General features: G+C 36.9%; 1 protein-coding gene across 6 annotated transcripts in view; it reads right to left on the bottom strand.

Annotated features, from left to right (window-relative positions):
- WDFY3 (WD repeat and FYVE domain containing 3) overlaps nt 1-23,515 on the bottom strand; it is a 245,777-nt gene that overhangs the window by 117,099 nt on the left and 105,163 nt on the right. For 5 of the 6 annotated variants that reach the window (XM_047090584.1, XM_047090585.1, XM_047090581.1 and 2 more), the window contains 5 exons: nt 19,796-20,263; nt 18,715-18,816; nt 16,199-16,392; nt 3,387-3,844; nt 1,883-1,966 (listed from right to left, as the gene is read on the bottom strand). In XM_047090584.1, the coding sequence (XP_046946540.1) occupies nt 1,883-1,966; nt 3,387-3,844; nt 16,199-16,392; nt 18,715-18,816; nt 19,796-20,263 (1,306 nt within the window). The remainder of the gene's footprint in view (nt 1-1,882; nt 1,967-3,386; nt 3,845-16,198; nt 16,393-18,714; nt 18,817-19,795; nt 20,264-23,515) is intronic. The other variant, XM_047090586.1, reaches the window with a different exon arrangement.

The following is a 23,515-nucleotide window of genomic DNA, read 5'->3' on the forward strand; positions in this document are numbered from 1 at the left end:
CTCCTTTGGCCAACAAAAACAACATATTTTGCCACAAGAAGAAATGCCATGAGCTGATGTAATTTGTTGAGACGTTCTAGAGATATTCTAATTTCAAAAGTTACCATATCTGCATGTGAAAATAAAAGCACTGTTTTATTAGCTTATGATTCTTATCACTGAGCAAAATCTATGTAACCTGACCAGAATGGCAACCTGAAAATGTCAACACTGACCTTACTATTAGCATGAACAATATTGGGAACTTCCTTGGGGTAAAGCCAACCTGAGAGCCTAATTAGCATTCCCACAGAAAAGATTCAGTTAAACAGGACTGTGGATTCAGTGAAGGTTTCCCCCAAGTCAAAGATATGGCATCCTCACATGCAGCTGTGTTGCAAATGATGACAAAATGTTCTTGATCTAAGCCCTGAAATAACTCTCTATGATATGGAATGAAATTTCCCTTTGTCAAATTATCATTTAAATAAAACAGTTCTGATGAATTTCCTTTCATGTGTTGCTTTAATCTATGAATTTCTATTGAAAGTATTTTATAGTTTTTGGTTAATACTAAAAAATGGTTAAATGTTTTTAAACACAGCAATTTTTATACCTTTACCCTTCAGGGAATCATAAATGTGACTTTTAAGAATGAAAACTAGTAATTAAAACTATTTTTCTAATATCCAATATGTGGGATAGTGAGCACACGTGAATCTTCAAACACTAAGAATACCGTTTACTGCCTTCATTTTAGCAACAGAAGATACTGTATCAACTCAAATTGATTTTATGGTTTCTTGCATTAAAAAAAAATGTTCTTAGAACGACAAAAAAGGAATAGTTTTAAAATAGAAATACACTGAACAACACTAAATTTGTTTAAGACTATTCTGAACTCTTCTATGATTTACTGTCAGAAAATGAGCTGTAAGCTTCAGTGCAAACATAAGAGAAAAAGGAAAATACAAGTCCATATATCTGATGAATATTACTACTGAAATATATTGAAATACAGGATCTGTAATAAATACTTTTAATACAAAAACTCCACTAACATTTGAGTTTCAAATCCTGAATAATAGAGATAAAATTAATCAATAACATAGCTGAACCTCAGTATTCAATTTTAGAAAGCTACAATGGAAGAATATTAATACAAGACCAAAAGACTTGTACTTGGTTATGAGAAAAACTGGGGAAGGAAGGGTATTGGTTTCAACTGCACAGACTATGATCATTTTAAATATAGGTTGCAAATGGAATCTTAAATGGATCTTAATTGTACTCTTGTCAACCAACTGCTGGTTCTTTATATTCATAAGCTTTATATACAAGGAAGACTAGATCAGCTTAGAAACAGATATACACAGAACCAATGAAAGCAACAGCTAGGTAAGTTTTTTTATTCGTTTTTTCCAAAGGCTGGCCATGACAAGTATCTACAACAGCATCACATTTCAACTGGTTGAACCTGATTGAGAAAACACACATTTCCTTGCCAGTGCTGTGATGTTCATTTTGGAGTAATGGTAAAAACTGAAGAATGCTTCCTAGTACCTTTAAAGTAAAAAGAAAAAGTACTCTAGGTAAAGAAGCACTAAGTCCTCATTTCTAAATTAATTTTGATAAAAGATACACTGCTCTCAAGGCAAAATGTATATTTCACTCTAAATATTAGAGTCAAATGACAAAATTCGAAACGTCCCTCATATCCTCATGGCATTAACACATTTTGTGCTCATAAATATACTCAGAAGTTGACAATTCTAAAACCTAATAAAATCTGAAAGCCAAAAAATTTTTGTACAAAGCACAATCACCACATTTACACATAATTAAGCACAGGGAAGAAAAAAAACACACAAATAAAGATTGACTTCCATTATAAGATCAGTACCTTTTCCTGGACAAAGCTGGTGTACCCCAAGGAGAGGGGAGAGAAGACTCACTTGTCAGGCAAGGAGGGATCTGTTCTGCACGACTACAGACAACAAAACAGACAGGGTGGTTTAGAGAGGTTAGAAGAGAACACCAGGTTGGCAGTTGGTTAGTTTCACAAGAAATACCAGTAAAAGTTTAATAAGGAACACCCTCCATACTCAGCAGGAACAAGAAACAAGACTACAACACATGCACTGAGGGAAACAGAAAAGCATGCTTAAGGCAGATGCTTATCCATTAATGTTACACTTAACACATTTGTTAAACAGAGTGTCATAAGGCCTGCTTTTCACAAAGTAAACTAAAACTGAGGTATACTAACTAGGATGAGTAGAAAAGGGGAAAGAGGTTGAATCTACATATACAAATTTCAATTTCAAACAGCTTATTCCTTGAATGCTACGCCATACTATGTTTCTTTTTAACAATATGTATGCATTTTTAAAAAGTAAAAAACTGGAAAACAGTGTTTCTTACATTACTTGTATTTTCTTATCTGAAGAGTAAGGTCTAAGAAATATTGTCAAGAAGCAAGAAACATCTCTCAGTAGATATTTCAAAGTAGATACTTCACAGTAAATGATATAAAACCTATTAGAAGCTATCCACATAGAGTTATTTGCTTTACATATGGGGGCAATATAGAAAACATTTCAGTTATCTCATGAAATAAAACTATGTTAACTTTAAAAGTGATAATGCGTGGGACAAATCAGCACCATGACCACTCTCACATTATCTTCAAGCTGAGAACGCTTTAATCACTGAAAATAACTAATTTAAGTAAAGTGGTACTCCTATGATCCACCTTAGAACCCTGGAACTCCCTCATTGTAGATATTATCACAATATATTGTAGTTGTTTATTTATGTGTCTGTGTTTTAGCTAAAGGATGGCCACGTCTAAAGGAGTCTTGTGCTTGAACTCTCAAAATAACATCGCGTGGAACAGTTGTTCGTAAAGTACTTTTTAATGAACGAATAAGTAAAGAAATCTGATAGACTCTTGAACTATCATCGTCTCTTATGGAACTATATTCTTTTTCAAGGATCATGAAATATTGAGAGTGATTATGAATGTTGAGAATATATTCTCCGTCTGGAAATACATATAATCATAACCACTGTCTCCTGCTGATAACTAATATCTTTAAGTCCGGATATACCTAATGTTGAGAATAGAGGAGAAAGAACAATAGTAAATACCAGCATTAAAGTAAACTTTATAGAAACTTACTTTAAGTACATCAAGAGCTAACTGACCCTAGATTTACAAATAATACACAAATGTTCATGTTGAAAACCTTAACATCAGAGCAACGGTAATATTCGCAAATAAGTGATAAACAAGCAAATAAAAGATTCATTTTCATTTCCTTTCAAGTTAACTTATAATTCAAGCCTTAATGCTGAAGTCACACAGAGCATCCCCTTTAATTCAGATCAGAGCAAAGCCATACCTGTCAAAAGAATCTGTAGCTACTTTGTAGAGATAAATAAAGAGTTTACTGCAGTGCCGTAAAGTGGGTGACACTGTGTCCATCGAGATTACATCTTCCTCCAAAAGTCTTTGAAATGGCTGTGTGTTTGAGGGGAAGACATTCATGGGGCTTATTTTTCTTAGGTCTGAGAAGCAGCCAAGAAATCGAACAGCATCTGCCAACTTCTCATACTGAATCTCTGTTTTGAAGAAATGAGAGTTGGCTGGCTCATAGCGCATTGCTGCAGTCAATGTGCAAAACACAGTGTGGAGAAGTTCAAACACTTGATTCTGGTTCACTTTCTCCCAGCCATTCTTGGGTGGTGAGCTCAAAGACCTTTCCATGGCAACAAGCAAGGATGTAATGTACACAAATCCTCCAACTTTCCTAAAAACTGTTCTTGAACGATGGCTTTCTCGAAGGACTGATAGGAGGGCCTACAGGGGATGAAAAAAACAAAACCTCTTATAATTCAAATTAAAGCAAAATACATGAATGTCAAAAGGGAACATGATTTCTATGAACATACAATAGTAATGTTTTTGTCATTTCCCATTAACCAGCCCTATAATGCATGCCAAATATTTTACTAATTAAAAAATACCATTTTACACAAAAATAGACACATTGAGATCAATGGAACAAAATAGAGAACTTAGAAACAAACCCACACTTATATGGTCAATTAATCTATGACAAAGGAGGCAAAAATATACAATAGGGAAAATAAACAGTCTCGTCAACAAATGGTGCCAGGAAAACTGGACAGCAAACTGCAAAAGAATGAAAGTGTACCACTTTCTTACACTGTACACAAAAATAAACTCAAAATAGATTAAAGACCTACTTATGAGATCTGAGACCATAAAACTAAAACAAAAAACAAACAAAAAAAAAACACAGGCAGTGATTTCTCTGACATCAGCTGTATAAACATTTTTCTAGACATGTCTGCTAAGGCAAGGGAAACAAAAAGTAAAAATTAAACTATAGGGACCATATCAAAATAAAAAGCTTTCGCACAGCAAAAGAAACGATCAATAAAACAAAAAAGACAACCTACTGAATGGGAAAAGATATTTGCAAATGATTATCTGATAAGGGGTTAATATCCAAAATATATAAAGAACTTATACAACACCAAACAAACAAAAAAATGCAATGTAAAAACGGGCAGAAGACATAAACAGACATTTTTCCAAAGAAGACACACAGATGGCAAACAGACACACGAAAAGACGCTCAACATCACTAATCATCAGAGGAGAGCCAAGATGGCGGAACAGCATGGAAGTTTTTTTGCATCTCTCATTGCTGAAATGCAGCCAGATCAACGCTAAACCATCCTGCACATCTAGAAAAGTGATCTGAGGATTCACACAACAATCTGCACAACCTGAACCACAGAACTCGGCAGGTACACAGTGCGGAGAGGTGAACTAGGAAAAAGAAAAGCTGAGGAGGGCAGGGAGCTGTTTTTGCTTGCGGAGAGAGGTGGGAGATGGGGAAGAGTATGGGAAAAGCACCTCCCCTCCAAAGCAGCTGGAGAGAAAGTGGAAAGTGGAAACAGCTTCAGGGACTGAACAAAAAAAGGGAGAAAGGAGAGGGTTTAAAATTCCATCAAGACTTTATAAACAGGAGGAGTGCAGAGTCTGAGGCTCCAAAGCTTGATACCTGGTGGTGCTCTAGTGAGAAGGGCAAATCCCCAAAAGCAGAGAGCGAGGTCCGAGGGGTCCACGGGCCACAAGGGGAGTGGCGATTCCTCTGCAGGGAGGACATTTGGTAGAGGCTGTGCGGCCACCCCACAGGCAAAGGTACCAGCAGGCCCCAGAGAAAAACCACATTCGCTGGTGGTGGAACAAGGACGTTAAGGGGGAAGCCTGGTGCTAGATGTGTGTTGTCATTTTCCATAAACCCTGAAATGCTGCTGCTACAAGGTTGCACAAACTTTTTCTGAGGCGGATTGGCACCCAGCCAACAGTCTCTGGGCACTGGCAGAAGCACAATCTTGTGAATGTTCCTGGAGTCGGGCTGCACTCGCCCATTGCTCAGCAAGACCCTCCTCCAGAGAATCTGAGTGGGTCAAAGCCGCAATTCCTCAGAAGAGAGGGGTTGGAGGGGGGGCCAACATGGCAGAGAAGTAGGGGGATCCGAAGGTCCCCTGTCTCTCAAACAAAGCCGTCTTGAGGCCAAAGGACTTTGAATCCCAAGAGTCTGGGAAGAAGAAGCAGAGTTGCTTCCAGGGACCCACCGGGACAACCTGACAGGCCATAGGTGGAGCACTTCAAGGAACAGACAGCATAACCACAGTGGAGGCGGTACTTGCCTACACCATACCATGCCCCTTGGTGCCTGGTAACTACATATCTACTAGAGTGGGATTAACGCTGATGAACCAGATAGCCCTTGCTCCAGACAAGCTCTGTTGCATTGCCTGGTTTAATTCTTGGACAATTCTTACTATATAGATACATTCATCCTTTTCTTCTTATTTCTTCCCTCCTCTAGTCTGGTTACTCTGGTTATTGGTCTGTTTAAGCAGACATATTTAATCCATTCTCTTGATACATGTTCTATACCTCCTTCCTTATTTTCCTTTCTCTCTCTCTAGATTAAGGCTATAGTTTCTATGCCTGGTCAATTTTTATTTTTTCTTTTTCCCCACCCTGTTGTTTCTCTCTTTGTATGGGATAATGCCTCTTCCATCAGCAATGCCTCCACCCTGTTGTCTACTGGTAGCTGGCGTTTCTGGCTTTTTGTTTTTGGGTTTTTTGTGTTTGTGTGTTTTCTTTTTCTGTTTGTTTTTTATTTGTCTGTTTGTTTTCCCATCCAGGGCTACTTCGACAATCAAAGTACACCTGGTGGAGGGTCCAAAACATCACTACGAGTAGGGAAATAAAGTAACCAAACTCACAATAACAGACATAAGTAACTCCAAAAAACACCTCCTGAAGGGCCAGGCCCTAGACAGTGTACGGCCCCTCTTTAATATAGTAGTGCTTGCAGAAACAGGGCACATAATAAGCTTTTAAGACACATAAGGGACAGAAAACTAGCCAAAATGATGGAATGGAAGAATTCTCAAAAGAAATTCCAGGAAGAAATGACAGCTAAAGAACTGATCAAAACAAACAGAAACAGTATAACTGAATAAGAATTTAGAAAAATAGTCATAAGATTAATTGCTGGGCTAGAAAAAAGCAAAGACAGACGAGAATCTATTGCTGCAGAGATCAAGGAACTGAAAAATAGTCATGAATTAAAAAGTGCTGTAAATGAGGTGTAAAATAAACTGGAGGCAGTGACAGTGAGAATTGAACAGGCAGAGGGGAGAATAGGTGAATTAGAAGATAAAATTATGGAAAAAGAGGAAGCTGAGAAAAAGAGAGATAAAAAAATTCTGTATCACAATGGGAGAATTAGAGAACTAAGTGATTCCATGAAATGCAACAATATCTGTATCATAGGAGTTCCAGAAGAAGAAGAAGAGAGAGAAAAGGGACTGAAACTGTGCTTGAACAAATCATAGCTGAAACTTCCCTGATCTGGGGAAGGAACAGACAATGAAATCCAGGAGGCACAGAGAACTCCCTTCAGAGGTAACTTGAATCGATCTTCTGCATGATGTTATCATAGTGAAACTGGCAAAATACAAGGATAGAGAGAGAATTCTGAAAGCAGCTAGGGAAAAATGGGCCTTAACATACATGGGTAGACATATAAGGATAGCAGCAGACCTATCTACTAAAACTTGGGAGGCTAAAAAGGAGGAGCAGGAAACTTTCAACGTGATGAACAGGAAAAATATGCAGGCAAGAATCCTTTATCCAGTAAACTTGTCATTCAGAATAGAATGAAATATAAAGGTTTTCCCAAACAAACAAAAACTGAAGGAATTCATCACCACTAAACCAGCCCTACAAGAGATTCTAAGGGGGATCCTGTGAGACAAAGTACCAGAGACATCGCTACAAGCATGAAACCTACAGACAACACAATGACTCTAAACCCATATCTCTCAGTAATAACACTGAATGTAAATGGACTAAAAGTTCCAATCAAAAGACACAGGGTATTTAAATGGATAAAAAAACAAAATCCATCTATTTGCTGTCTACAAGAGATCCATTTTAAAACTGAGGACACCTTCAGATTGAAAGTGAGGGGATGGAGAACCATCTATCATGCTACCGGAGGTCAAAAGAAAGCTGGAGTAGCCATACTTATATCAGACAAACTAGATTTTACACTAGATTTTAAAATAATTACGGGGTCTATCCATCAAGAAGTGCCAACACTTATAAATGTCTATGCACCGAATTCGGCAGCACCTAAATATATAAAACAATCAATCACAAACATAAGCAGTCTTATTGGTAAGAATGTGGTAATTGCAGGGGACTTTAATACTCCACTTACAACAACGGACAGATCATCTAGACAGAAAATCAATAAAGAAACAATGGCCCTGAATGATACACTGGACCAGATGAACTTGACAGATATATTTAGAACTTTCCATCCTAAAGCAGAATATACATTCTCCTTGAGTGCACATGGAACATTCTCCAAGAGAGATCACATACTGGGTCACAAAACCTCAATAAATATATAAGAATTGATATCATACTATGCACACTTAAGGATCACAGTGCTATGAAACTTGAAATCCAACACAGGAAAAAGTATGGAAAACCTTCAAATGCATGAAGGTTAAAGAACATCTTACTAAAGAACAAATGGGTCAACCAGGCAATTAAGAAAGAAATTTAAAAATACATGGAAACAATTGAAAATGAAAACACAACAATCCCAACCCTTTGGGATGCAGCAAAAGCAGTCCTAAGAGGAAAATACATTGCAATCCAGGCCTACCTCAAGAAAAAGAAAAATTCCAAATACAAAATCTAATGGAACACCTAAAGGAACTAGAAGAACAACAAATGCCAAACCCAGCAGAAAAAGAGAAATAATAAAGATAAGAGCAGAAATAAACAATATAGAATCCAAACAAATAGTAGAACAGATCAATGAAACCAAGAGTTGGTTTTTTGGAAAAATAAACAAAATTGATAAACCCCCAGCCAGACTTCTCAAAAATACAGAGGACACAAATAGATAAAATCACAAATGAAAATGGATTTATCACAACCAATCCCTCAGAAGTACAAGCAATTATCATAGAATACTATGAAAAATTATATGCTAACAAACTGGACAACCTGGAAGAAATGGACAATTTCCTAGACACCCACATACTACCAAAACTCAAACGGGAAGAAATAGAAAAATTGAATAGATCCATAACTCGTAAAGAAATTGCATCAGTTATCAAAAATGTCCCAACAAATAAGAGCCCTGGACCAGATGGTTTCCCTGGGGAATTCAACAGATATTTAAAGCAGAATTAATACCTATCCCTTTTCAAGCTGTTCAAAAAAAACGGAAGGAAAACTTCCAGATTCATTCTATCAAGCCAGCATTACCTTGATTCCCAAACCAGAAAGAGACCCCACTAAAAGGAGAATTACAGGCCAATATTCCTGATGAACATGGATGCAAAAATTCTCAACAAGATATTAACAAATCGAATTCAACAGCATATAAAAAGAACTATTCACCATGATCAAGTGGGATTCATTCCTGGATTGCAGGGCTGGTTCCATATTAGCAAATCAATCACTGTGATACATCACATTAATAAAAGAAAGGAAAAGAACCATATGATCCTGTCAATAGATGGAGAAAAAGCATCTGACAAAATATAGCATCCTTTCCTAATAAAAACCATTAAGAAAGTTGGGATAGAAGGAACATACCTAAACATCATAAAAACCATACATGAAAAGCCCACAGCTAATATCATTCTCAATGGGGAAAAACTGAGAGCTTTCCCCCTGAGATCAGGAACATGACAGGGATGTCCACTCTCACCACTGTTGTTTAACATAGGGTTGGAAGACCTAGCATCAGCAATCAGACAACAAAAGGAAATCAAAGGCATCAAAATTGGCAAAGAAGAAGTCAAACTTTGACTTTTTGCAGACGACATGATACTCTACATGGAAAATCCGAAAGACTCCACCAAAAGACTGCTAGAACTGATACCTGAATTCAGCAAAGTCGCAGGGTACAAAATCAATGTACAGGAATCAGTTGCATTTTTATACCAATAATGAAGCAACAGAAAGAGAATTAATGACACTGATCCCATTTACAATTGTACCAAGAACCATAAAATAAAGGAATAAACCTAACCAAAGATGTAGAAGATCTGCATGCCGAAAATTATAGAAAGCTTATGAAGGAAACTGAAGAAGACACAAAGAAATGGAAAAACATTCCATGCTCATGAATTGGAAGAATAAGCATTATTAAAATGTCAATAGTACACAAAGCAATCTACACATTCAGTCCAATCCCAATCAAAAGTTGCACTGGCATTCTTCTCAAAGCTAGAACAAACAATCCTTAAAATTTGTATGGAACCACAGAAGACCCTGAACAGCCAAAGTAATATTGAAGAAGAAAACCAAAGTGGGAGGCATCACAATCCCAGACTTTAGCCTCTACTACAAAGCTGTAATCATCAAGGCAGTATGGTATTGGCACAAAAACAGACACATAGACCAATGGAATAGAACAGAGAACCCAGAATTAGACCCACAAATGTATGGCCAACTCATCTTTGACAAAGCAGGAAAGAGTATCCGATGGAAAAAAGACAGTCTCTTTAACAAATGGTGCTGGGAGAACTGGACAGCAACATGCAGAACAATGAAACTAGACCACTTTCTTACACCGTACACAAAAATAAACTCTAAATGGATGAAAGACCTGAATGTGAGACAAGAAATCATCAAAACCCTAGAGGAGAAAGCAGGTAACAACCTCTTTGACCTCAGCTGCAGCAATTTTTTTGCTATACACATCTACAAAGGCAAGGAACTAAAAGCAAGAATGATCTCATCATTGGGACCTTATCAAGATTAAAAGCTTCTGCACTGCAAGGAACCAATCAACAAAACTAAAAGGCAACCGATGGAATGGGAAAAGATATTTGCAAATGATATATCAGATTAAGGGCTGGTATCCAAAATCTATAAAGAACTTACCAAACTCCACACCCAAAAAACAAATAATCCAGCGAAGAAATGGGTAAAAGACATGAACAGACACTTTTCTAAAGAAGACACCGAGATAGCCAACAGGCACATGAAAAGATGCTCAATGTCATTCATCATCAGGGAAACAGAAATCAAAGCCATAGTGAGATACCACCTCACACCAGTCAGAGTGGCTAAAATGAACAACTCAGGAAACTACAGATGCTGGCGAGGACATGGAGAGATGGGAACCCTCTTGCATTATTGGTGAGAATGCAAACTGCTGCAGCTGCTCTGGAAAACAGTGTGGAGATTCCTCAAATAATTAAAAATAGAACTACCCTATGACCCAGCAATAACACTACTAGGAATTTATCCAAGGGATACAGGGGTGCTGATGCATAGGGGCACATGTTTATAGCAGCGCTTGCCACAATAGCCACCTTATGGAAAGAGCCTAAATGTCCTTCAACTGATGAATGGATAAGGAAGATGTCGTTTATATATACAATGGAATACTGCTTGGCAATGAGAAAGAACAAAATCATACCATTTGCAGCAACGTGGATGGAACTGGAAGGTATTATACTGAGTGAAATAAATCAGTCAGAGGACAGATATCATATGTTTTCATTCATATGTGGATCTTGAGAAACTTAACAGAATAACATGGGGGAAGGGAAGGGGAAAACAAACAGTTACACGGAGGGAGGCAAACCACAAGAGACTCTTAAATACAGAAACAAACTGAGGGTGGACAGGGCGTGGGGGAGAGGGAAAACGGGTGATGGGCATTGAGGAGGACACTTGTTGGGATGAGCACTGGGTATTGTATGTAAGCCAATTCACTAATCATCAGGTAAATGCAAATCAAAACAACAAAATATTATCTCATACCTGTCAGAATGGCTAAAATAAAAAACACAAGAAATAACAAGTGTTGGTGAGGATGTAAAGAAAAGGGAAGACTCATGTGCTGTTGGTGGGAACACAAACTGGTGTAGCCACTGTGGAGAATAGCATGGAGGTTGCTTAAAAAATTAAAAACAGAAATACCATATGATCCAGTAATTCCATTACTGGGTATTTACAAAAAGAAAATAAAAACACTAATTCGAAAAGATGTATGTACCCGTGTTTACCACAGCATTATTTACAACAGCCAACATATGGGAGCAACCCAAGTGTCCATCAATAGTTGAATGGATAAATAAGATGTGGTGTGTATATATGTAATGGAATATTAGTCATAAAAAAGAAGATCTTTCCATTTGCAACAACATGAATGGATCTAAAGGGTATAATGCTAAGTGAAATAAGTTAGAGAAAGACAAATACCATAATTCATGGAATTTAAGAAAGCAAGCAAACAAACAAGAAAAAAAAGACACAACAAAAAGAGACTCAAATAGAATAAACTGGTAGTTGCCAGACGGGAGGTGGGGGGCGGGGGGGGGGGGGGGTGAAACAGGTGAAAAGAATTAAGACTACACTTATAGTGATGAGCACTGAGTAATGTATAGAATTGTTGAATCATTATATTGTACACCTGAAACTAATTTAACACTGTGTATTAATTACACTTCAATTAAGAGATGTATTAAAGGCAAGAGATAATTTTAGGAAACACTGTCACATATTTCTTTTGATAGAATAAGGCTACACCCAAATCCTGATGGAAAAGTTTTCCTATGTCTTTGATGGATAATGATGTCAGTAAATTCAGTGATATTTACAAAGTAATTGTATTAAATAAATAAAATACACATTCTAGTATAATTTTACACAATCACGAACATTTATAACTGTGTATGTATGCAAACTGATTTATTCTAGAAAGGATCAGAAATCAGGGCAGCCAAGACCGGAAGTATTTCAACTCATATAAAGTGACCATATCCTGATACTTTGGAAAGAAGAGTCACTTCAAAGGACTTATTAGACAGACTCTCCTGCAAAGTGAATTAGAGTCTGATAGCTGAAAGCATGCTCTTGCCCAGAATAGCTCTAAGTACTGTGAAATAAAACCTGAAGGTCAAGCAAGTAAAACAATCTTTTAGAACTATTTTTCTCTGAACTGCCACACTTTTTAACTTAGTTTAATATTAAAAATAACACATTATAAAACTGCCTAACATTTTCTGGGCTCTTAATATGTACAAGGCACTTCTTTCAGTTGTGTACTATCTTATTTAAACCTCTCCATAATGCTGTGTGCTAGGCACTATTACTATCCAGTTAAAATGTGGTTCAACACGGTTAAATAACTTGCCAAAAATTTTCAGCTTACACAATGGCAATGAGGGGATATAAACCCAGGTGCAATGATGCCCCTACTCGTGCACCTAACCATGCCACTTACTGCCTCAAACAACAATCTGAAATCTGTGCTGACACATGGGTTCCTTTTCACTCTGTTTCAGCCGCTGGAACACCATGGATATTTAATACTACCTAACACGCAGTTTACAACCTTTCCAATCATTATTCTTGAAAAGGTCATTTTATTAAAATGTCTCCCATTTCTAATGGTATTTGAAGAAGAGAAATGGTAAATATTAATACATATAATTACCCTTTCAAAATATACTACAGAAATTATATATAACTATGCCTTAATTATTTTAAAATATACAATCTGTATATACAAATAAAATTCTAAAGTACAATGTATTCCTTCCATTATTCTGCCAATAAATTTCCATTATAATAGGATCTGATAGTATAGTTTCCACACCTTGTCAAATTTAATAAACTGTACTTACACTTGCAATATCAACTCATATGACCATAATATTTTGTAACTTTTTTAATTTTTAAACATTTTATAATCTAGCCTGGAGATTAAATGCAAGGGCTACAGTCAGAATGCTCAGGTTGAAATTCTGACTCCAATGTTACAAAATGTTTTACTACAGTCAGCCACTTAATCTTTCTGTGCCTGGGTTTTCGCTTGTGTAAGGGTAGTAACGATAACTTTCTCCACAGGAAGTACCTGCAAAAGCGTTAACAAAGTGCCTGATATAAGCCCATGACCGTCATCATCTTTAAAAACACACTGGGGAAACAGTACAAGTATTATTGTATATAGAAGGAAGGGTGAAGTAATATTCAGAGGTAAAGTAATATTCAGAGGTAAAGTAATATTCAGAAAACCGTATCACAGGTTAGAATTAGGCTTAAGCGTTAGAAAAACAATTGACTGAGTCCAAAAGTCCTCAGTCCAGTAGTCTGTATCACATACTTCTGGATAAGTTCATCTCCTACTACCTCAAAACTGGTACTTTCCTGGCACTCCTGACATCATCATAGCATAATCTCAGTATTTGAAAATTTTCAAATACTGGTAATAATCTAATATGCTGCTGAAGTCAATAATTAATGGTAAGGAGCAAACCCTAAAGATACAATGAAATGTTGATGGTAGGTGGTTGTTAGACACAATCATCAGCTATATATGAATCTGCAATAAACATAATGCATATAATTCAAATTTGTGCATTGACAGAATCATAAAATACTACATACAGAATTTTGGGTTTCTGCCCCAATAATTACAAATTAAATCAACAGGTCTATGGTTGTGTCAGCTGAACAGAGGCACCAAGAGGCGGTTCTGAATGCAGTGAAAATGGGAATTGAAATCGAGGTCCCCCCAGTCCTCCTCACCCCACACTCCCTCCTGTCCTCAAAGCAGTGGAATGTTAGAGCCAGCTCATACTGGCTCTTGAAAGGCAAGTGTTATATTTTTGGAATTTTATGTGCTAGTTGTTAAAACATAGCCATAATTAAAAAAGGTCTATAACTTACAACTAAATAAATTGTTTAATTAATTAATTTATTTAAATATTTTTATTTAGTTTTGAGACAGAGAGAGACAGAGCATGAACGGGGAGGGGCAGAGAGAGAGGGAGACACAGAATCCAAAGCAGGCTCCAGGCTCTGAGCTGTCAGCACAGAGCCTGATGCGGGGCTCGAACCCACAGACTGTGAGATCATGACCTGAGCTGAAGTCAGACACTTAACCAACTGAGCCACCCAGGCACCCCTAAATAAATTATTTTAAAACAAACTAAAAGTAAATACTCGAAACTCATCACTTCCTACTTATTTTCTATATTTTACTATTACCTGTACTCTTTTTTTAATTTATTTATTAAAAAAAATTTTTTTTTTGGAGTGTTTATTTTTGAGAGAGAGAGAGAGACAGAGCATGAGCGGGGGAGGGGCAGAGAGAGAGGGAGACACAGAATCTGAAGCAGGCTCCAGGCTCCGAGCTGTCAGCATAGAGCCTGACGTGGGGCTCGAACTCATGAGCCGTGAGATCATGACCTGAACCGAAGTCGAATGCTCAACCGACTGAGCCAGCCAGGCGCCCCTTTATTTTTTTAATGTTTATTTATTTTTGAGACAGCAAGAGACAATAAGGTGCCATGGGGGTGTGTAGAAGGGTCACAGAGAGGGAGAAAGAGAATCCCAAGCAGGCTCCAAGCTGTCACACACAGCCCAACACAGCGACTGATGTCCCAAACTGTGAGATTGTGACCTGAGCCAAAATCAAGAGTCAGACACTTAACTGACTGAGCCACCCAGGTGCCCCTATTACCTGTATTCTTAAGATACTTTACAATGGGGTGCTATTGTGTGTCTCTTCCCAATCCACATTCAGTAACACATTAATTGCCTGAAACAGGTCACCGTGGCAGTAGTCACATCATGGAAGTCAATAAATGCGACACATTAGGATCACCCCCCTCAACCCTGCTCCAGTCTAAGAGTTATTACCATTTACCAGAACAACGCTGCCTTAAAGTTACAGGTCAGCTACTTACTTCTTGGTAACTCTATCTACTAATGTTTTACAAACCCAATTAAAAAGGTACCAAGAAAGAAGGAAAACGTTGTTTAAAAAGCTGACAACCTTAACATCATTTGAAGGCACTTATTTTTTTCTAAACAATCCTTTCTGACATACAAATGTTCCTAAATATTGACACACGTGTAAATTCCTTCTTGTCTGTGAGTTGTGCTCAGATTAATTGTGTTTTAAAATAAAATGCATAGTGGTGCTTGTGTGGCTCAGTTGGTTGAGCATCTGACTCCTGATGTCATGCTCTCACAGTCGTGGGATAGAGCCCTGCTTTGGGCTCAGTGCTGACAGTGCAGAGCCTGCTTCAGATTCTCACTCTCTCCCTCTCTGTCCCTTCCCCGCTTGCTCTGGCATGCACACTCTCTCTCTCGCTCTCAAAAAAAATTAATAAACGTTAAAAATATTTTTTTAATAAAATAAAATTCATTTTCAAAACAACTATCAAAACAGGATGAAATGTACACAGCACAAAGAAAAAAATAAACTTATTCCTGAGAAATTCATTGCAGAAAGCAAAAGTTAATGAAGGAAAAATATATGATTCTAGAAGGTAGGTATATGACCTGTGATGTCTGTGCCAGGAATGGGGGAAGGGTGTGAGGAAAGGATGTCAGAGGGGAAGGAGACAGAATCCTGAGGACCCTGGAGGCCAGAGAAGATACTGGCTTTTCTTCTACGACTATGATTTTGGCATATTATTAGACTTGAAGAAAAACTACAGGAATAGCTTAGGATAGTTTTAAGTTATTAAAAAATAACCACAGATATTAACAGTAAAAGAACAGTAAGAATAGTAACACGGTTATTCAACTTACCCTTAAAATGTCGGTCTTCAACTGCAATTCTGTCGGTGGGGCTGAGTGCATTAACCCCAGGAGAGTGCCCATGTCATCCTCCCCATTTGGGGACAGCACCAACTGCTGGATAATCATCAGGGCATGCTGCCGGCACTGAGGGTACTTCACGATATTATGTGCACATCTCGCACCTCCAAATTCCCGGAAAATTCCTTGAAAGAGAAAAAAGAACAACATGGGCTAACTTAAAACATTCTAAGACAAATCAGATGAATTAAAATTTGATCTTTTTGTAGGAAGAGTAACTCAAAAGAATGCAAATAAGATGCACCCAACCATTTCCCCTTTTAAATTCAACACAAAACTGCACTGTGGGATGTCAGCAAAGGCATAACCAAATCCTCTCTAGATGTCTTTAATGCAAGAATAACACCCTAATATGTTCACCATGCTCACATTCTCCAAATCTAGAACATACAGAAATTCCACAGGTAGCCTCCAACAAGACCCAATATTTTTATGTAAAGGCTTTAAGCTGAACAATAATGGAAATCAATTTGTGTAAAAAGCTCTCATAGGAACAATAGCCCAAATAAATGAGATTTAAACTGAATGAGACATTCAAAATAGTAGCAAGAAAGGAGTGGAATACATTATTCTACAATGAGTAACATTGCAAGGAACAAAACTTTTCAAGTAAGTCGAGCACAGGAATAAAAAAAGACAAACTCTATAATAAAAAGAAATCACTTTACTGCTCCAAAGCCTTGTAGATTGATTCTTCATCCCCTGTTATACAGATGAGGAAATGAGACATACAGAAGTTAAGTAACATGGCCAAGTTCACACAGCTAGCAAGTGTCAGAACAGGATTGATACCTAAAATAGCCCAGCTTTAAAGCTTTATGCTTTTAGGGGCGCCTGGGTGGCGCAGTCGGTTAAGCGTCCGACTTCAGCCAGGTCACGATCTCACGGTCCGTGAGTTCGAGCCCCGCATCGGGCTCTGGGCTGATGGCTCAGAGCCTGGAGCCTGTTTCCGATTCTGTGTCTCCCTCTCTCTCTGCCCCTCCCCTGTTCATGCTCTGTCTCTCTCTGTCCCAAAAATAAATAAACGTTGAAAAAAAAAAATTAAAAAAAAAAAAAAAGCTTTATGCTTTTAGAGTACCTGGTATATGCCACTATTACAATAACTTATATCAAACAGTTTAGTATTATTTGGTTATATGTTTGGTCCCCATTAAACTTGGGATTTCCTCCAAGTCTGTATTTTTATAAATGTTTCCTGAGTGAAAAGATGTCAGTGTATTTTGCTGTAGCAGCCACTGTCCTCTCAACTTAATGACTTTCTCTTTGCAAACTTTGTAAGAAGTGAGCGTTAAAGTCATGTGCTGAGGTTTAGCACACGGAAAGCCATGTATTTACTTCCAGGTGGCCAGTTAGTCCGCATTACATAATCATAATGGCTATTATTTTCCGAACACTTAACTGTGAGCAAAGCACTATGTGCCCAAGATCACATAGTTAGTAATATCGTTCTTAAATTACCTACTGAATTCATTCAACTCTGTTTTGGCATTTGCCAAAACTGTATTTAAGTAATGACATATAATTACATGTTTACATCTTTTTCTATCCGGTGGTAATTCCTTCAGGGCAAGAATCATCTTTGTATCTCTAACACTTAGCATGGTGCCTGGGACACACAATACATATTAAATATGTTGAATATTGAGTTCCTTTGCATACTCAGGCAAATAGACATGCATGTGTTCACTAGCTCACTTATTTGTTCGCTCACTCATTCATCCATTTGTGTCTTCCCAAAATACTTAAAATACAATTCACATTTCCTTGGCATGGCCTAAAAGGCTCTCTATGATCTGAACCCAGCCTATTCATCTCGATTCATCTTCCCAATACTCTTCTCGAACTGTATTGACATTGTTGCCTGAGAGATTTCTGATGTTGGCTAAAATTTCAAGTAATCTTTTTTTAAGAGCAAGAGTGGTATTTTACAGATACAAGTGGACTGTCAATGATGGGCAGAAAAGAACTGAAGAGAAGTTGAGGCCGAAGATAAAGACTTAATAAATCCTTTTTACCTGGGAGAGGCAAGTTTTATTAGAGAATCACTTTTCAATACTTCCTTAAAGATGTAACATTATAATACTTTAAGTTGAATTACTAAAAATTAAGAAAATCATCATAGAGGGCAGATATTTTGGAAAATAAGCAAAGCCATTCAACTAAGAGTATAATATGTAAATAAAAAACCAAACTATTTCAAAAACAAGGCATACTATAAACAGCAATAAAATATAAGAACATATTTTGAAATAATAATAATGTTACATACTTTGTCAATAGACTTATAAAGGTTGAAAGTCTTGCATTTCTACATAGGATGGAACCATCACTGAATCAATAGTTTTTTCTATAAGTGATAAGGACATTTCAGAAGCAAGAATCATTAGAGAAGATAAAATCAGAGAGAACACTCTCTGAAAGCATTTGCTAGTAGCCTGGCTAGTCACCTGCATTTGTGTTTGATCCTTGAAGCAGCACTGTCAAGGTCTCCATAACCAACAAAGCCAGGTGTTTTTGGTCTTCAACTGAACTATTATTTCTTGAGTCCCCTAGGAAAAAGGATCAAAGGTTCAAATCACAAAAGTTGTATGCTTATTTTGTTTTTGATTCAGGTTTTTGATAATTTAATTATTTCTTTAATATTCACTTTTACCACTAATGCAATTGATATAATGCAACCTTTAAAAATGATACACATGTCCACTGGCTACCAAAATAAAGTCAAAATCAGTGTTCACAGGTTTTATTTTGGTGTGGCTAGAAAGTTACAACTGTCTAACAAATATTAAAAAGGAAAATGTCAACACTGGGTGATATATGGAATTGCTGAGTCACTAGATCATTCACCTGAAACTGATATAACACTATATGTTAACTGGAATTCAAATAAAAACTTAAAAAAAGGAGGGGATGCCAAAGTTAAAAGTATTTTTCTCACAAAGGTTTTCCTAATCAAAGCAGTTAACAAGAGGATGCTAGATTTTAAGGCACCAAAGAGAAAGAAAAGTTAATGAATAGTGCATCTATTCAAACTATATTAATTCAACATATTTAATACTTAAATGCCAGAAACTGCTATGCTTTTATTGGATTTATTAGAAAGGATGAAAAATATCAAATTTACGGTACCTAAATAATAATAAATGTGTATATACATAACATGACTAAAAAGATATATATTTTTTTGTTCTCTGTAATTAAAAACATTTTGAGGCACCTAAACTTTCCAAATCTTTCTAGGAGCTTTTTAAATTCCCTCTTAGAAGCAGAAAGTAGCAGCCATGAGTCATGTGGACCATGTTTCCCTTAATTTTTACCGTAAATTATTTTCTACTACAATGGCCCCTGCTCCTTCCCAATTCCCTAACAGAGGTTGAATGAACAAGTTAACTGTGTGAATTATTTGCAAGGATATCACAATGCAGATGAGTAAGTCATTCAAATCTATAGCCAAATAAATGGCAAAACATGAACAAAACATGCTGCCCAAACCCTTTTATCATAAAAAGTGAATGGAAAATGCTTTACCTTGTTCATTTAGTGCCTGAGTTGGATCCTTCAAGAGAGCAGCATATTTGTGCAAAAGGTTTACCATGACCTCCAGAAGGCCCACCTCCCTGAACACATCTTTAAATATGTAGTCATGTCGTGTAAACTTAAGAAGCGTCTTCATTGCAATAATGCTACAGTGGTAAGAAGAGCTAGATTTTAAGAGGATGCTAACGCTAATGAGTTCTTTACAAGGGATATAATTCAAGCTAAAAACAACAAACTCCAGCATCTCAAAGTATTTGCTTTGTACTTCTGGGAGCTTAGAAATCTTTTCTGCAAACTGTGACAGTGTGTGCTGTGACTCCAGGATGAAGTAATTGGCATTGTCAGCCATGTAAATATTTGTGATGGCATCAAGAATGATTTGGGCAAGGAAGTTGGTTTTTGCTTTTAAAAATGCATTCTGAAGAACTGCAAAGGCTTGGATGTTTCTCACACTGTGACCTAAAATGGAAAACAAGAACACAAAAGTAGGTACTATGTGACATTTTAAATCGTGGCAAACTAGTCTATTTAAACAGATCATGAATTGTAATACTTATCAACTATTTACTAAGAACACATCCCATTTTCACAAAAATTCTTAAATTACCTACTAATTAGCTTCAGTCATTTCATTAAAAATAACAATACTGATTAAACTTTTAATGCATCATTATGAATATTCCAATTCAAGAATAGTGTATGTTGAAACGTTAGACTGTTACAGAGAATAAAGCATGTTATGTAAGCCCAGGCTTCAGAATTTGGAAATGTGCAGGGATTTCACTTCTTATTATCTGCAAGACAGACCTTGTCTGTAAGAACAGTTACCTCTTAAGAAAAAACCTTTAGCCTGAAGCCGGAGGCCAGAGAGCAGCAAGAATGCAGGCAGGAAAACAGGGGTCTGAAAATTCTCTAAGTTCCAGTTTTCCCTTTATAATTACTACACTAGAACCTCCATAAATTTTAATTTGAAAATTTATTTTGTTTTCAAGCTAGAAGTGCAATTTCTTTACGTGTATGTTTCTTAAAGCAATTTATGGCTAGCTATTAGCTATATTTTTAAACATCTGGTTTTCAAACACACCAACTTAAAAACAATCTGTATACATGGCTTGTGTGAGGCAAATTAGTAAAAATAATTATACAGAAATTAACATAGAAAGTATGCGAAGCACCTGAAAACAACTGTTTGCCTCTAAAAACTGTCCCCAGCCCCACAACTATTAGAAGTATAGGTCATTTGTTAAATGACCAAAAAATTAACATAGTGTCAAGAAATTAACATAGTGCCTTAAAGAAAAAGCTGGATTTTTAAATGAAGACAAACAGGGACGCCTGGTGGCTCAGTCAGTTTCGGCTCAGGTCATGATCTCAAGGTTCGTGAATTTGAGCCCCATGTCATCAGGCTCTGTCTGACAGTGTGGAGCCTGCTTGGGATTCTCTCTCTCTCCTTCCTCCTGTTCCACCTCCACTTGTGCTCTTTCTCTCAAAATAAATAAATAAACTTAAAACATTAAAAAAAAAAAAACTAAAAAGAAGATAAACACAGAACTAGAAAAACTAATCCTGGCTTGGACATTCTTTTTAGTATATATACATATATATATTTTAACGTTTATTTATTTTTGAGAGACAGAGAGTGAGCGGGGGAAGGGCAGAGAGAGAGGGAGACACAAAATCAGAAGCAGGCTCCAGGTCTGAGGAGTCAGCACAGAGCCCGATGTGGGGCTTGAACTCATGGACCACGAGATCATGACCTGAGCTGAAGTTGGAAGCTCAACTGACTGAGCCACCCAGGTGCCCCCTGGCGTGGACATTCTTTAAAAAATGAAAAGGATTGGAAGATTTAGTATTGTTAAGATGTCAATTCTCCCCAAATTGATTTACATTCTAAGTATTCTCAGTCAACTCTCAGTCTCAGGCTTTTGTTTTTTGTTTTCAAAATTTGACATGATTAAATTTATATGGAGTTCAAAGGATATAGAAAAGCCAAAGTGATTTTGAAAAAGAAAAACAAAATTAGACAATTTAAAATGACTCTAAGACTTATTTTAAAGATACAGTAAAAAGAAAAAAAAAAGATAACAGTAATCAAGAAATTATAGTTTTGGCTTAAGGACAGACACACATTGATCCATGGAGCAGAACTGAAAAAGAATCCCAGATATATGTTTGTACATGGTCTCCCCCCCCCCTTTTTTTTATTTTGAGAGAGAGAGGTAGAGAGAGAGGGAGGGAGAGGAAGAGAGGAGGAGAGACAGAATTCCAAGCAGGCTCTATGCCATCAGCACAGAGCCCCACATGGGGCTCGATCTCACAAACCATGAGATCATGGCCTGAGCCAAAATCAAGAGTCGGACGCTTAACTGACTGAGTCACCCAGGCACCCTATACATGGTCTTTTCAACAAAAGGTCTTGGATACCCATACTGGAAGAAAAAAAACGTATTCTCTGCCATATACAAATATTAACTTAAAATGCATCACAGATGTTGATATAAGAATCAAAATATGAAACTCCTAGAAGAAAACACACATTTTATGGATTTGGGGTTAAGTAACATTTTTTCAATCTGAGGTCAAACCTACAAAATATTTTTTTTAATGTTTATTTTTGAGAGAGAGAGAGAGAGAGAGAGTGCGAGCGAACACGTATGCACGAGCTGGGGAAGGGCAGAGAGAGAGGGAGACAGAGGATCCAAAGCAGGTTCTAGGCTCCACAATGACAGCAGAGAACTCAATGTGAGGCTCAAACCCAAGAACTGTGAGATCATGACCTGAGCTAAAGTTGGACACTTCACCAACTGAGCCACCCAAGTGCCTCCCTACAAAATATTTTTAAAATGATAAACTGGACTTTATCAAAATTAAAAGTTACATTCTTCTAAAGATGCCACTAAGAAAAAAAGGTCAAGATCGGGAAAACATACTATAACACAAAAAATACATACATCTTATAAACGATTTATCCAGAATATCTAAAGAACTCTTAAAATCCCAGAATGAACAATCCTATCAAACACTGGGCACAGAGATCTGAACCCAAGTAGAGATACAAATGGCAAATAACACATTAAAAGATGCTCAAAATCATTTAGAAAAATGTAAATTAGAAAACAACGAGATACTACTACATACTCACTAGATTACCTAAATTAAAAAGACTAACACCATTAGTGCTGCTGAGGATGTAAAGCAAATTTTCTTACATTGCTGGTGTGAGTACTTGAGAAAACAGTCTGGCAGTTTCTTGTAAAGTTAAATATTCATTTACCATATGACCCAGCAATTCTACTGCTTGGTATTTACCCCAAAGAAATGAAAATATATGTCCCCACAAAGACTTGATTCATATAAATGTTCACAGTAGCTTTATTCATGATAGTTAAATAAATGCTGTCAATTGGTGAATGGGTAAACAAATTGTGACATATCCAAATGAAATACTATCCAAAAAAGGAACTTCAGATACACGAAATAATATGAATGAATCACAAAAGTGAAAGAAGCCAAATACAAAAAACTACATACTCTATGACTCCAGTTTATGAAATTCTAGAAAGGGCAACACCAAAGGAGATCAATGATTGCTAGCAAGTTGGTGGGAAAGCAGGGACTGAATGGAAAGGGAAACAAGTAAATTTTTAGAAGGGTGGGCATATTCCATATCATGATTATGGTGGTGATTGCACAACCATATGCCTTTATGAA

Source organism: Lynx rufus, unplaced genomic scaffold (genome assembly GCF_022079265.1).
Source record: "Lynx rufus isolate CCGP_SWC_20201006 ecotype Redwood Valley unplaced genomic scaffold, mLynRuf1.p SCAF_3, whole genome shotgun sequence".
NCBI lineage: Eukaryota > Metazoa > Chordata > Mammalia > Carnivora > Felidae > Lynx > Lynx rufus.